The sequence below is a fragment of the Oncorhynchus mykiss genome, chromosome 23 (assembly GCF_013265735.2).
Source record: "Oncorhynchus mykiss isolate Arlee chromosome 23, USDA_OmykA_1.1, whole genome shotgun sequence".
Taxonomy (NCBI): Eukaryota; Metazoa; Chordata; class Actinopteri; order Salmoniformes; family Salmonidae; genus Oncorhynchus; species Oncorhynchus mykiss.
The window spans coordinates 47874336-47891034 of NC_048587.1; the positions used below are offsets into that span (position 1 = coordinate 47874336).

Consider the following 16699-nt stretch of genomic DNA (forward strand, 5'->3'; position numbering starts at 1 on the left):
GACACCACCTGGTATAGAGGTCCTGGATGGCAGGAAGCTTGGCCCCAGTGATGTACTGAGCCATACGCACTACCCTCTGTAGTGCCTTGCGGTCGGAGGCCGAGCAGTCACCATACCAGGCAGTGATGCAACCCGTCAGGATGCTCTCAATGGTGCAGATGTAAAACCTTTTGAGGATCTGAGGACCCATGCCAAATCTTTTCAGTCTCCTGAGGGGGAATAGGTTTTGTCGTGCCCTTTTCACGACTGTCTTGGTGTGCTTGGACCATGTTAGTTTGTTGGTGATGTGGACGCCAAGGAAGTTGAAGCTCTCAACCTGCTCCACTACAGCCATGTCAATGAGAATGGGGGCATGCTCGGTCCTCCTTTTCCTGTATATATGATCCTTGGTATGACCATCTTAAAACAATTCAATACGTTAGCTTAGCAGAACCCACACCAGGCTTACATGCTGACCACACCACTCGCAATGTAAAATGTTATTCAATCATTGCACCCACACTGCTCGCGAGCGTCAACAAGCATCTGCGTAGCCAGGCACTAAAATAGAACTTGGTTCTATTTGTGACGCTTGATGCGCTGAAAGTCCTGTTTCTTCCCTCTCTTCATTGGTTTTTAAGAGCATATAACCACGTGGGTGATTGAAAGATGAACTGGGGTCCACACTCCAGTCCAGTTGGTAGTGGTAATGCACCGTAAAGTTGGTTGCCAACCGCCATATAAAGTACAAAGAAGAAGAAGCCTGAAGGATGAGAGATTACTAGAAACTAACTAGGTTTACCCTTTTATCTGTGTATTAATTGTCGGAGTAGAGGACCTTGTGCATTTCAGGTAAAATAACAACCCAATTTTTATATCCCAGGACAAAATTGGTTAGCAACAGCAGCTAGCCAACTAAATTGCCATAAATGTGTGATGCTTTTCGACGTTTTGATATTTCAGCCTGTGTCTTGATCACGCCTGGTGTGGGTGGACAAAATCAAGACGTGCGCGATGGTGCGCGAGTGGTCTGGTCAGCATGTCAGACTCTAGCGGGTTAATTGTAAAACATGTTTCCTGGCAGGTATTATCATCATACACGACTGATGAAAGAAACAACTTGTTCATTGAAAACATCAATCAAAAAGGTCAAACTTCAAAACAAAGTAAAGCATAACTTACAAATAATCCCTACAATCAATGCTTCTCAAATCCATTGCAAGCTAATTATAAAAGTCTGACAAAACCAAAACCCAGAAAGCAGCAGGATTCAGTATGTGTAAACAGCAATCCTAAATAGATAGACCAGATCAGACCAGTTCAGCAGTAGACCTGTGAATGTGTCCAGCTCCGTGATGCACTTCTCACAGCCACCACATGTCCCAGTTCCCTGGGCAGGGCCAGAGCCCAGGAGGCAGACAGGGAGATCCATAGAGAGGTGCATTAAGAGAGAGGGAAGGTGGTGGTACATCACAAAATGTGCTCTCAGTTGGCGGTCTCCCTGCCAGTAATATGACATTGCTGGTGGCGCTAGTCAGTTAGCCAAACGAATCTGCTGCCTGCCCCAAGGGCATGTCCTGAGGGAGTGTGTGTGTGTAAGGTTATTGCCTTGGGACATGACTGATCTGTTGCTGTGGGCCCCCCACCCAAAACAGCCTGTTCGCTCTCTCAGCCAAACATCTCCGTCCGTGTACAGAGAGATTGTACCATAATTCGCAGGAGGTTCTGTTGGGTCAGAGATTTGAACCAACATGAAAACTCTGTATAGCCTTTCTTCACAATACAATTTTACAATGCCAACCTACATACAGAGGCGTTTATCAACGTAATAATTTTAAAGAAAGAATATTCAAATTAAATTTTCTCAGTGAAAATATGATGAAACCTCTAACAATACAAGAGATTACAGGGGATTTCCTACTGTGTAGCACAGCCACATGTTAGGGCAACTAAATACTAACTCTGGCACATGTTTGGGAAGCTAAATACTACTGTGTAGCCACATACAGATGCTAAATACTACTGTGTAGCCACATACAGATGCTAAATAGTGTTAGAATGACTCTCAAATTTTCCTCCCTTCATTACAATATATTTTTTGACAGAGGAGAATTTTGTCATCAAGACAAGTGTATTTTTCAGTATGAGCTATATTGATGTATTCCATATGCATCATAACACCGAGTCTCAATCAATAATAATTTCCCTCCTTAAGTATTAGTATCAGGTGACGTAGCTGTCAACATTACAACTTAAGACATTTCAAATCAGAGGACATCTGGAAAAAATAATTCCCTTTAGCAGATTAAACACATAATCCTAATGTTTGTGAACATCTTAATGAAATCAAATGAATTAAACTGTACAATATGATACTCACTGTAACATTCAATTAAAATTCTATGGATTCCCACCTACTCAAAAGACACAAAAGGAGGAATGCTCATATTTTTATCCCTACGTATCATAATGACATGGATGTAGAGTAGATGGGCATAGTAATACAGTACATGACCAAAAGTATGTGGACACCTGCTCGTCGAACATCTCATTCCAAAATCATGGGCATTAATATGAAGTTGGTCCCCCCTTTTCTGCTATAACAGCCTCCACTCTTTTGGGAATGTTTTCCACTAGATGTTGGAGCATTGCTGTTGTGACTGGCTTCCATTCAGCCACAAGGGCATTAGTGAGGTCGAGCACTGATGTTGGGTGATTAGGCCTGGTTCGCAGTCTGTGTTCCAATTCATCCCAAAGGTGTTCGATTGGGTTGAGGTCAGGGCTCTGTGCAGGCCAGTCAAGTTCTTCCACATCGATCTCAAAGAACCATTTCTGGATGGACCTCACTTTGTGCACGGAGGCATTGTCATGCTGAAACAGGAAAGGGTCATCCCCAAACTGTTGCCACAAAGTTGGAAGCACAGAATTGTCTAGAATGTCATTGTATGCTGTAGCGTTAAGATTTCCCTTCAATGGAACCATAAAAAAACAGCCCCAGACCATTATTCCTCCTCCACCAAACTTTACAGATGGCACTATGCATTCGGGAAGGTAGCATTCTCCTGGCATCCACCAAACCCAGCTTCGTTCATCGGACTGCCAGATGGTGAAGCGTGATTCATCACAACAGAGAACGTGTTTCCACTGCTCCAGAGTCCAATGATGGCGAGCTTTACACCACTCCAGCTGATGCTTGGCATTGCACATGGTGATCTTAGGCTTGTGTGCGGTTGTTCGACCATGGAAACCCATTTCATGAAGCTCCTGATAAACAGTTATTGTGCTGACGTTGCTGCCAGAGGCAGGTTGGAGCTCGGTAGGGAGTGTTGCAATCGAAAACAGACAATTTTTTATGTGCTACGCTCTTCAGCACTCTGCTGTGTGTTTGTGGCTGAGCCGTTGTTGCTCCTAGACGTTTACATTTTTTTTTACAATAACAGCACTTACAGGTGACCGGGGCAGCTCTAGCAGGCATACATTTGAAGAACTGATTTGTTGGAAAGGTGGCATCCTATGATGATGCCATGTTGAAAGTCACTGAGCTCTTTGGAAAATAAGTATTTGGTCACCTACAAACAAGCAAGATTTCTGGCTCTCACAGACCTGTAACTTCTTCTTTAAGAGGCTCCTCTGTCCACTCGTTACCTGTATTAATGGCACCTGTTTGAACTTGTTATCAGTATAAAAGACACCTGTCCACAACCTCAAACAGTCACACTCCAACTCCACTATGGACAAGACCAAAGAGCTGTCAAAGGACACCAGAAACAAAATCGTAGACCTGCACCAGGCTGGGAAGACTGAATCTGCAATAGGTAAGCAGCTTGGTTTGAAGAAATCAACTGTGGGAACAATTATTAGGAAATGGAAGACATACAAGACCACTGATAATCTCCCTCGGTCTGGGGCTCCACGCAAGATCTCACCCCGTGGGGTCAAAATGATCACAAGAACGATGAGCAAAAATCCCAGAACCACACGGGGGGACCTAGTGAATTACCTGCAGAGAGCTGGGACCAAAGTAACAAAGCCTACCATCAGTAACACACTACGCCGCCAGGGACTCAAATCCTGCAGTGCCAGACGTGTCCCCCTGCTTAAGCCAGTACATGTCCAGGCCCGTCTGAAGTTTGCTAGAGAGCATTTGGATGATCCAGAGGAAGATTGGGAGAATGTCATTTGGTCAGATGAAACCAAAATATAACTTTTTGGTAAAAACTCAACTCGTCGTGTTTGGAGGACAAAGAATCCTGGAGGACATCCAAAGAGTTGCATCCAAAGAACGCCATACCTACTGTGAAGCATGGGAGTGGAAACATCATGCTTTGGGGCTGTTTTTCTGCAAAGGGACCAGGACGACTGATCCCTGTAAAGAAAAGAATGAATGGGGCCATGTATCGTGAGATTTTGAGTGAAAACCTCCTTCCATCAGCAAGGGCATTGAAGATGAAACGTGGCTGGGTCTTTCAGCATGACAATGATCCCAAACACACCGCACGGGCAACGAAGGAGTGGCTTCGTAAGAAGCATTTCAAGGTCCTGGAGTGGCCTAGCCAGTCTCCAGATCTCAACCCCATAGAAAATCTTTGGAGGGAGTTGAAAGTCCGTGTTGCCCAGCAACAGTCCCAAAACATCACTGCTCTAGAGGAGATCTGCATGGAGGAATGGGCCAAAATACCAGCAACAGTGTGTGAAAACCTTGTGAAGACTTACAGAAAACGTTTGACCTCTGTCATTGCCAACAAAGGGTATATAACAAAGTATTGAGATACACTTTTGTTATTGACCAAATACTTATTTTCCACCATAATTTGCAAATAAATTCATTTAAAATCCTACAATGTGATTTTCGGGATTTTTCTCATTTTTTCTGTCATAGTTGAAGTGTACCTATGATGAAAATTACAGGCCTCTCTCATCTTTTTAAGTGGGAGAACTTGCACAATTGGTGGCTGACTAAATACTTTTTTGCCCCACTGTACATGTAAACATTATTAGGATGGCATTGTGTAAAGTGACTAGTGATCCATTTATTAAAGTGGCCAGTGATTGGGTCTCGATGTAGGCAGCAGCCTCTGAGTTAGTGATTGCTGTTTAGCAGTCTGATTGCCTTGAGATAGAAGCTGGTTCTCAATCGCTTGGTTCCAGCTTTGATGCACCTGTACTGACCTTGACTTCTGGATGGTAGTTGTGAACCGACAGTGGCTCGGGTGGTTGATGTCTTTGATGATCTTTTTGGCCTTCCTGTGACATCGGGTGTTGTAGGTGTCATGGAGGGCAGGTAGTTTGCCCCCGGTGATGTGTTGTGCAGACCGCACCACCCTCTGGAGAGCCTTGCGGTTGAGGGCGGTGCAGTTGCCGTACTAGGCGGTGATACAGCCCAACAGGATGCTCTGGATTGTGCATCTGTAAAAGTTTGTCAGGATGTTGGGTGACAAACCAAATTTCTTCATCCTCCTGAGGTTGAAGAGGCGCTGTTGCGCCTTCTTCACCACACTATCTGTGTGGGTGGACCATTTGTGTGGGTGGACCATAGGCGGGTTCTTCCTCTGCTGTTTCCTAAAGTCCATGGTCCTCTCCTTTGTTTTGTTGACGTTGATTTCCTGACACCACACTCCGAGTGTCCTCACCTCCTCCCTGTAGGCTGCGTCGTCGTTGTTGGAAATCAAGCCCACTACTGTTGTGCCGTCTGCAAACTTGATGATTGAGTTGGAGGCATGCATGGCCACGCCGTCGTGGGTGAACAGGGAGTACAGGAGGGGGCTGAGCACGCACCTTTGTGAGGCCCCAGTGTTGAGGTTCAGCGAAGTGGAGATGTGGTTTCCTACCTTCACCACCTGGGGGCAGCCCGTCAGAAAGTCAAGGACCCAATTGCACAGGGCGGGGTTGAGGCCCAGGTCCTTCAGCTTGATGATGAGCTTGGAGGGTACTATGGTGTTGAATATTGAGCTGTAGTCAATGAACAGCAATCTTACATAGGTATTCCTTTTGTCCAGATGGAATAGGGCAGTGTGCAGTGTGATGGTGATTGTGTTGTCTGTGGACCTGTTGGGGCGGTATGCAAACTAAAGTGGGTCTAGGGTGGCCGGTAAGGTGGAGGTGATTTGATCCTTGATTAGTCTCTCAAAGCACTTCATGATGACAGAAGTGAGTGCTACGGGGCGATAGTCATTTAGTTCAGTTATCTTTTCCTTCTTGGGTACAGGAACAATGGTAGCAATCTTGAAGCATGTGGGGACAGCAGACTGGGATAGGGAGCGATTAAATATGTCCATAAACACACCAGCCAGCTGGTCTGCGCATGCTCTGATGACATGGCTGGTGATGCCGTCAGGGCCAGCAGCCTTTTGAAGGTTAAAACGCTTAAAATGTTTTACTCATGTCAGCCACAGAGAGATTGGAGGTGGCACTGTATTATCCTCAAAGCGGGCAAAGAAGGTGTTTAGTTTGTCTGTAAGCGTGATGTCGGTGTCCGTGACGTGGCTGGTTTTCTTTTTGTAGTCTGTGAATTCCTGTAGACTCTGCCACATACTTATCGTGTCTGAGCTGTTGAAATGCGACTCCACCTTGTCCCTGTACTGGCATTTCGCTTGTTTGATTGCCTTGCGAGGGAATAACTACACTGTTTATATTCAGTCATATTCTCAGACTTCTTTCCATGGTTAAATGCGGTGGATCGTGCTCTCAGTTTTGCACGAATGCCGCCATCCATCCACGGTTTCTGGTTAGGATAGGTTTTAATAGTCACAGTGGGTACAACATCCCCAATGCACTTCTTTATAAAACGCACTCACTGAGTCAGCGTATAGGTTGATGTTGTTCTCTGAGGCTGACCGAAACATATTCCAGTGCGTGTGATCAATATATATAGTGTATAAATGTCTGATGACTCGCTACCTTGAAGACATGATAGGCTATTCACTTGCACTCAGTTCGACCCACTCCACACACACAAGTAATTACCTGTAAAACACTTGATTTGAGTCTCTGGCTGTAAATGAACCGATTAGTATTCCCCAGGGTGGTGCAAGGAGAGAGGGAAGTTTGCTGATTATACCCTACTAAGATATAGACTCCTTACAGCTTATTTTATTATTACACCATGACAACAAGATGGACAATTATACATATGAACCGAGTCATACATTAAGGCCAAGTCCAGTAATCAGTCAGATGGAGGACAATCAGGACATACATGGGACCTTCATGGTAAATATCCTTAGATAGATCTCTGAAAGCATTTCAACAGTTTGGCTATTCTACTTCCCTTACTCAACTTTGTCTCTTCTGTTTTCTCGGTTTTCTACTTGACTTCTATTTCTTCCAAGGAGCAGTGAGTCCCAACCTCCCCGTGTGTCTGAATGAGCTGATTACTGTGTCTAGTCAATCAGATCCATCTGACGAGGCTGGGAGGCCCACAGCCCTAATGAACAAGGCCTAATCGATCTCCGGTGCTGCTGAGAGGACCCACATTAGGGTAATTAGCCTAAGCAAGGGCACAGGAACGAGGCCCGGGAGGAGCGTGTCTGGGCCTGGGTCAGTCTGTAGATTCAAAAACATTATGAAACTCTTAGGAGGACAAAGGAATTTCATATTATAATTATATTTTTTATTGATTATGTTTTATGCCTATTATAAATAATTATTTTGATGTGAACTCTTATTGTCCTCCCTAGAGTCGCTGAATATTTGTTTTATCCTTAGCTTGCTCCTGTTCCTGCACCTTGATTGGAAAATTACAATGTTCTTTCTTTTCATTTGCTTTGTGCCTCTCTGTGGCTGGTTCCTGGATGCCTGTTTGTTGCTGCTTCCTGAATGCCTGTCTGTGGCCGCTTCCTGGATGCCTGTCTGTGGCCGCTTCCTGGATGCCTGTCTGTGGCCGCTTCCTGGATGCCTGTCTGTGGCCGCTTCCTGGATGCCTGTCTGTGGCCGCTTCCTGGATGCCTGTCTGTGGCCGCTTCCTGGATGCCTGTCTGTGGCCGCTTCCTGGATGCCTGTCTGTGGCCGCTTCCTGGATGCCTGTCTGTGGCCGCTTCCTGGATGCCTGTCTGTGGCCGCTTCCTGGATGCCTGTCTGTGGCCGCTTCCTGGATGCCTGTCTGTGGCCGCTTCCTGGATGCCTGTCTGTGGCCGCTTCCTGGATGCCTGTCTGTGAAGGGGTCAGGATGGAAGAGTTGCAGATAAGAACTGACAAGAGTCTTCGGTGACGGGTGACTTAGAGGTCAGGGTGAAGTTGTGCCTCTCAGCAAAACTCTGATCTGATAAACCCAGCAGTAGCGTTACATTTTAGACACACTCGCACCCCCACTTGCACACATACACCACACACATACGCAAACATGCAACACACACACACACACACACACACCACTGCAGGTGATCCATTTTGGCATAATTAATAAACAGTAGATGAGGTTAGAGTAATTCTAGAGTGGAGATTGTTTTGCAGACAGAGTCTTTCTTCATGCTGTGTGGTCTCGAAGCAATTACCTATTAAATATAATAAGTGCTTAATGCATATCTGGAGATGTATAGCGGAAGATTATAACCGCTAGGCAGGTAATTATCTTTGTGAACATGAGTTGTGAATACAGATCACTGTCTCAGTCAGCCAATGGATGGAAAGTCTACCCTGCCCTCTTTCTGGGGCTCTCAATAATACATTTCTATCCTCTGTTTCTCTCAATGTCCCACCTCAAGAGTTCAGGTTGATTGACAATATGACAAAACAAAAAACGTTTTCTTTGCAATCCTACCAGAAGCAGCAGTGGTTTCATATAGTTTGTATGACACTCTACCCTTCACAGATGTAAACGAGGTTAAATTCTGCCTGCAGTATGTCAACTTTTGTCACTCAAAAGATATTTAACTGTTAACATTGTCAAAGAGGATCAGTGCAGTCTTGACATGTCATCCTCTCTCCCTTTCTCTCTCTCTCTCCCTTTCTCTCTCTCTCCCTCTCCCCTTCTCTGTGTCTCTCTCCCACTTTATTTCCATCTCTCACTCCATCTTTGATGCTGAAGTCTCAGAGACACAGGATTTTGAGTTCTTTAAGAATTCTAAAAAAGTATATAGTTTTGAGATTACATTAAATTGTGATCACCAGCCCAGCAGGGGATATAAGGGCTGCTTGGTTCAGGGGATATGAGGGCTGCTTGGTTCAGGGGATAGGAGGGCTGCTTGGTTCAGGGGACAGGAGGGCTGCTTGGTTCAGGGGACAGGAGGGCTGCTTGGTTCAGGGGACAGGAGGGCTGCTTGGTTCAAGGGATAGGAGGGCCGCTTGGTTCAAGGGATAGGAGGGCCGCTTGGTTCAAGGGATAGGAGGGCTGCTTGGTTCAAGGGATAGGAGGGCTGCTTGGTTCAGGGGACAGGAGGGCTGCTTGGTTCAGGGGACAGGAGGGCTGCTTGGTTCAGGGGACAGGAGGGCTGCTTGGTTCAGGGGACAGGAGGGCTGCTTGGTTCAGGGGACAGGAGGGCTGCTTTGTTCAGGGGATAGGAGGGCAGCTTTGTTCAGGGGATAGGAGGGCTGCTTGGTTCAGGACTAAACTGTAGCAGAGGCCCCAGTCTTCATGGGGTCTAACATAATGAGATCTGATGTATTAGCTACTTGTTGATGTGTTCTGTGAGACATCTCACATGTGCAATACATGGTAAATGTTTTTTACACATTAAAACATCCCACATGCTGTCAAAACTGCTGTCACATGCTGTCAAAACGATGTTAGGAACAAACTCTTGTTCTAGTCTTGTCTTAAACTTACACTAAGAGGTGCTTGGAGAAAATGATTGGTGGAGAAAGTAGCTAATCCCAAGCTGTTATCCGCCATTGCCCTGTAGAAACAGGGATTGTTATGAGTATCAGCCATACAAACTTCCCTGGGCATTTTTCTCCAAAGCTGGGTGAGGACACCTAAGATGGGATCTATTGATGTTGCCAGTAACAGGGCAATCTGGCCATAAGCTATAATCAATAGATGGTCTGCTCTAAAAATAGAATGTGATCAACAAGAGACGTACACAGTCGAACTTTGAACAGTAGTGTGTTTCACCTCAATCGGCATCTCACAAGATTTAGCTTCTCCCTTTAATTTATCTTCGACAAATACTGTAATACATCCACACTCCACATGAACCACACCACTTTTACCCCCCACCCCATCATCCCTCCATCCATACCTCTTTCTATGATAAATCCGTCTCATGGCTGATAGAGACCTCTAAACCAATATGGGGCCTCTCTGGGGATCTAATCAGATCACAGGGGTTAATAACATTCCACATGGTTACCCACAAGCCCTAAGACTAAAGGGTTCAGGGAGCAGGATTCCACATTGCTAATAATCACCATTTCCCCAGCCAGGACTCCCAGGTATTGAGTTGAGCACACCTCCACCTTCCTCTCTTTTGCCCTCAGAATAGCCACAATTGGTTGGGTCATGGACTCTACAGGGTGTCGAATGCGTTCCACAGGGATGCTGACCCATGTTGACTCCAATACTTCCCACAGTTGAGTCAAGTTGGCTGGATGTCCTTTGGGTGGTGGACCATTCTTGATATATCCGGGAAGCTGTTCAGAGTGAAAATCCCAGCAGCATTGCAGTTCTTAACACAAACTTACTACCATACCCTGTTCAAAGGCACTTCAATCTTTTGTCTTGCCCGTTCACCCTCTAAATGGCACACACACACACAATCCATGTCTCAATTGTCTCAAGGCTTAAAAATCCTTCTTTAACCTGTCTCCTCCCCTTCATCTACACTGATTGAAGTGGATTTAACAACTTACATCAATAACTGATTATAGCTTTCACATTGATTCACCCGGTCAGTCTGTCATGGAAAGAGTAGGAGTTCCTAATGTTTTATACACTCAGTGTACAGCCATTTTTTAACCAGGAAAGATCCCTTGAGGCTGAAACTTTCATTGCCAGGTAGACCTGGTACATCTGCCTCTTCGAAGCATCAGTGGCAGTTATTTATAGATATAAATCGATGACAGCCGAAACTAGCACCCCAGAAGACATTAGAGACAAAGGGCCCTACTTTAAAGTGATTAGAAGGAGAGCTGTTAGGAGCCCAGTACCGTCAAACCGGATGATAAGGTGTGTCAGTCTGATTGTGTTTGATAGAATCAAGAAAATAGAACAAATTCCACTAACAACAGCACTGTCAGCTACACTCATGGTCTCAGTCAGTATGTCTTAAAATACATCCTTTCAAGTAGGAGGGGGCTTAGATGTGCCACTTGCTTTGTGTTGGGATCATTTTTTAATTTTTAGGTCGAAACACATCCAGTCACAAACTGGGGTGATATAATCATACTGGAATCAGAATCAGTAGTACAACAGATGTGTATTAAATACTCCAGATTAAGACTCTTCTGTGTTTCTGAGTTGGTTGATCTGTGTTCAAATACAAAGCCTATAACTGTGGTTGCAGCCCACGGGACGCAACAGAAATAGATGCCATTCACACTGCTGTGTTGTTCTCTCTCCTCTTCTCTCTCTTTTTTTTATTTCTCTCTCTCCCCTCCTTTTTACACATCTTGAATCATGTAGGCATGGGACAAAAATAAAAGTAAATTATCACTGGATTTACAAAGCAGAAAGCAGTTTGTTTCCCTCCACATGAATACATCTAAGATTATAAAATGAATGCCACATTTGAAACAAATAAACCTGGCTTTGATACAAGGGCTACAACCTATACCGTTACAGAGACCAAATGCTTAATTGAGAGTCTGTGTACAATATGCAACCTGCCCACATTATGTTTGCTATTGTCTGTTTGGGGCCTCCATGACCAACCCTTCAGTCCACAACCATACCACCAAAAACCTCTGCTTATAGGGGCAGAAAGTGTGAAACTTACGGAGGTTGTTGGCCCTTGTGTCATAGTTCTGTGCGTGCATGGCGAGGGTGTCCTCCCCCTGGAACTGCTCACCTGGACAACCGACCTGTAACACACTCTGGACAGCCCTGTGTGAGAAAGATAGAAAAAGAGAGAGAGATTGCCATTTATCCAGATGTAAGAAATAGCCAGACAGGACATATTTTTCGTTGTCTATGAAGAACCGTGCATAACGCTTGATTTCAACGCTGCACAGTTGTGTGCACAGGGCACCTAGTTCAAGATGATCACATAATATAAAATATTGCATCTCTGCTTCCATATAAAGCAACATTTTCATATGAATTTGTTAATTTAACTGTTTGATTGAGTGAGCGGGTTCCACATTAATTAGAAAAATATAAATCTCAGTGAATAAGTAAGACATTTTCATAAAGAAGACGAATAGGAGCTATTGATTCAATGTTAGAGAAAGGTCTCCAAATAAAGGAATAGCCTGCGCATGTTGCGGAGCGGAGAGCATGTGGCTATCCACTGCAAGAGACACACGCCCCCGCGCTCTCTGCGAATGAATCAGGCAAGCAGCCCACACAGGTGATGACATTATGCAATCTAGTCCAATTAATAAACTATCGATGACAGCTACTTTCTACCCATTGAAGAAGCGTGTATTGTGCGCGTAAAAGTCATTGATTGGTTTATATGTATTATAATGTTAACAAAAAATAAGTTTAGATGATATCCTAGCTTTCTTATTTCAGCGACAACGCTATTAGAATGAGTTAGCCTATCGCAGTTTGCCAATATAAACCTTGCAAGCGTGAGGCTAGAACCCAAGAGTCAAATATTATTGTGGCGCGCGCTCTAGCCTACATGTGAGCACCAAGCAAGCTCCTTGAAAACATGCACAACAAAGAAGATCGCGGCACGCTCAACGGTAGCAGGACCCCAGAAACCCACCTAGTCATATTCTCTCTCTGGGGTCGGTGCGCCTTTTCCAGGCCGAGTTTGGTGAATATCCCAACAAGTGCCATGATAGCCACTACTCCACAGATGATATACACGATTAAATTAGTTTTATCTTTGGTGGGGTCGTGCCGAAGGTCGTTTTTCTTAAACGGGGTTTGACCTGTCATCATCCACACCGGAGTGTCGTAGTTTTTACAGGTGCTCTGATCCAACCGCGAGGTCTTGTAGGAGCAGCAGAACCGAAAGCCACAGGTGCCGCAGCAGTACAGATAATCGCCCGTTTTACAAACGAACGGCGGGTCCCACTGGCCCATCACATCGTAATACCCCCGACACCTGTCCTCCGTGTGTGGGGGCTCCGAGAAGCCTGCACCCTCATCCTCCCTGGATCCGTTGCACGTCGTCATCATGACAAAGCCCTCCAGTTGTCCTGGTTCTCCGTCCGCCTTGCAGACCAGCGCCATAACTTTGACCAACAAGTAACCCAGTATAAAGTATTTGCCCCTCATTGTGCTGTCCTTCCACCCCTTCATTTCAGCTTCTCTAGCGCATGTAAGAAGAGACTCGAAGAAGAAGAGCGCACAGTCTTGGTATTATAAAAGTCCAGAAACACATATCCAATTTAGAGAACACTACCATCCGTGTTGGTGAGAGTTTTCACGAATGTTCTCGTCATCCATGAAGGTATAGAAAATCATTCGGTTATTTTTTTCAAAATAAAACGTTGAATGTATATAGATATTGTCCTCCTCAGAATTGTTCCTCAGAGCACAATCTCTCTACATGTGTTCTTAGAAAATTATCTCCATGACGTTATCAAAACTAGGCTACTTAAATTTTCAAACCCATCAGCGCGGTTGCAAGCATGGGAGTCGGTGGAGATAGAACTGCACAAGCTATTTGAGCGCGGGTGAGCAAATCAGACCTGAGATGGGAGAGAGCATGGTGCGCAAAGCGAGTAGGGGAGGAGGCATTCCGACGAAGAGAGAGATTCATGTATTGTTAAACAATGACGGTGAATCTGTGACAGCCCAAAACGCACATGAGGAAATATGGGTCGAGTTGTGCTGCCGAGCAATTCATTTATTTCTCATAATTTGTGCACGGACAAAATATGGTCACGGATGCAGACATTCCGGTTATGGTAACTTCCAAATGAGATTAGAGAGAGCGTTATAGGGTGGTTGTTTTTCCAGCATGAGAAGCATAGGCTACGCAAGACAAAAAATGGGTAGGCTAATGAAATTAAGTTGGGTATATACTTCTATTCACTGGACTGAATAATGGTCCACACATACAATGGTGTCGTTCCAAGCACAGTGTCATCATACCCAGAGACGTTTTTATATTCATCACTAAATGCTATTTTCTATGCCTGAAAAGTTCTGCCGATGTAGTCTTTTTCCTTTAGGAATTCATTCCCTTATATTATATGTAATGCATATTTACCATATGCTATCACATTCCACGCAATGTCTTAAACCTGATTAAAGCTCACCTCATCTTTAAAAAAAATACTGTGCAGAACCATGGATAGGTCTATATTAGGGCAAATTAGCGTCTTTCTGCTCGAGCTGTCCATGGTGCTGAAATTATTTTGCTCAACAAGTCGCACTGTCCATGGACCTGATTGCCAACTCCCCAACACTAAACCAGGCTAAATAAGTCGATGGGAGAAACCGACAGAGCTGGGGGAGACAGAAATAGCGTGTGCAAGAGCTAGTTTAGAATTATAATGTAGAAGTTCATACATGCTCTCGTGGTGATTGCCATTGGGACACATGCGGAGAAAGTCAAGATTAATCCGCAGATGTAACTACTGCTGCTAAACAAAAATGATGGTCAGTCCTATCTCGGGTCGTGGGACATCCCTACCCTAACCTTAGCCTTAACCCATAGAAGGTCATACCAAGGATCATTTTGCTATTTTATTTAACGTTTTAACTCCTTAAAGTATTACAAATATATTTTTTCTGAAAAAATATTTTTGGCTTTACCGCTATTAGCTCACACAAACGCATTGAATAACACGTAAATGACATGGAACAACTAAAAACATCTAAAGGAAGTTAGTTCTGAAGTGTCTGTCCTATATCTGAGAGCAGTGGCGATTTTAGCATGTAAATCTTGGTGGGGGAAAAAATAAATGTTTGGGATGCATGCCAGCAAAGCCACTACACAACACAACACTAAACAATACATTAATTGCACTATAATGGTGACAAACGGTGTCCACAAACTGTTAGGGCCTACATAAAGCTGTCCCAACAGCAGTCCCAACACCTTACCACTGCTACACCTGGCTAACAGTGGAGCCTTGTCTGGCAGCGAAACAATTCATTCAGGCTCATTTACTGCCTTTTGAAAAACATAGCTGATATGGCTGACTTGCTTAAACAAATGTGGTTTCTACTGACAATTGACAAACTATGCCATACTGGGACAACAAGCGGATAAGAGGCAATCTGTCATTTCGAATTAAGACACTAATGAGCGATCTAGGATGGGCGTAGTCAATATAACTATTTGTTCAGCACTTTTGAAATGTACAATGACAGAATTCAGAACATGGGCCGTTCTTACAGTGTTCTCCATGTACACCAAGGCAGAACCGTAGGATAAATAAAGGAGGCATATAAGCAGACAATGAAAGCTTTTACAATATTCGATGATTACATTTCTCAAAAGCAGGTTATGGGCTACATGTGCACCATCAAGTCAGAATAGTAGGCAAAATTAAGAGGTGAAAATAGACCAAATTATTAGACACATGGGCTACTAACAGTTTACTACACAACATACACTTAGTACATACACTTTCTTAGCTACAGTATACATATCTCCCTGGCATGTTACATCATTAATGCAGCAGAATAAAATACATTTTTGGACTCAACTTGTTGTGCTGTGCTCACAGAAAGGTGGCGCGGCAGTCCTTCGTGGGCACATTTTGTCGTCAAACTTCGTCAAAGTGAGATTCTCTGGATTTATAGTGATTTCAAGACAACTGGGAACCTGGAGGGAAAAAAAGTGATCTTCAGGTCGTAGCTCTAGAAAGAGGCCAGAGTTCCCAATTTACAATTCAGAGTTGGATGAAAGTTCAAAACATATTTTCCCAGACGTAGCTCGTTTTTTCCCGAGATCCCAGTTGTCTTGAACTCACTAAAGTCAGATTTTGCAGTTCTGACTTAACAGTTGTTTTGGGCACGGCACAAATCATGCTTCATTGACAGCATGGTCAATGTTAAATGTTTATAATTTTAAGCTAGGAATATAGACCCTTAATCTTAGATTTGGGATCACACAGCCATTCCACTGAATAGCAGGCTAATGATTGTTTTGCAATGCTTGCAGTTAGCCACTGATTCATTCCAAACCACTCAATGTTGAATTTCTGATTTCCAACTTGTTGTGTAATTTTTATGTCCAATGGTCAATGAGCACCGATACGTTTTATTTATAATTTCTCTTAATTATTTATCTTCATATGACAAGGATTATATAGGATTTGCCACTAGACTGTCGACTTGATTAATGATGATGACTGCTAGCTATGATTTTGAAAGTATGATGTTGACATGATCAGTCCAGTCAAAGCTACTGTATATATAATGTATTTGATGTCATTTTATCTTTGTCCAATGACCTTGAAACTTCTTGGATGGGCACTTCTAATGTAACTCTATGACAGCACCCAAGGGGCTTGAATTTTTGAGCTCTACACTCTACACTAGGCAGTGACGTAGTGTCCCCATGAGTGACAGAACACTGAGACAATCACGGCACAACGCTCCGTATTTTCTGCTGGCTTGCCACAGCACCACAGAAAGTACTGAGCTAGACTGAAACACCTGCCTTTTGGAGCTCCCTTACTCAAGAAAACAAAAAAGAGACCATGTTTG

The 16699-nt window shown here is 44.1% G+C and overlaps 1 protein-coding gene across 1 annotated transcript in view; it reads right to left on the reverse strand.

Moving 5' to 3' along the window:
* The window catches only part of LOC110502890 (protein shisa-9B-like), an 88210-nt gene extending 73234 nt beyond the window's left edge, over positions 1-14976 (reverse strand). The window contains exons 1-2 of the mRNA XM_036959909.1: positions 12789-14976; positions 11850-11956 (exon numbers count right to left, since the gene is read on the reverse strand). Of these exons, the coding sequence (XP_036815804.1) occupies positions 11850-11956; positions 12789-13330 (649 nt within the window). The 5' untranslated portion in view covers positions 13331-14976. The remainder of the gene's footprint in view (positions 1-11849; positions 11957-12788) is intronic.
* Between the last annotated feature and the right edge of the window lie 1723 nt (positions 14977-16699).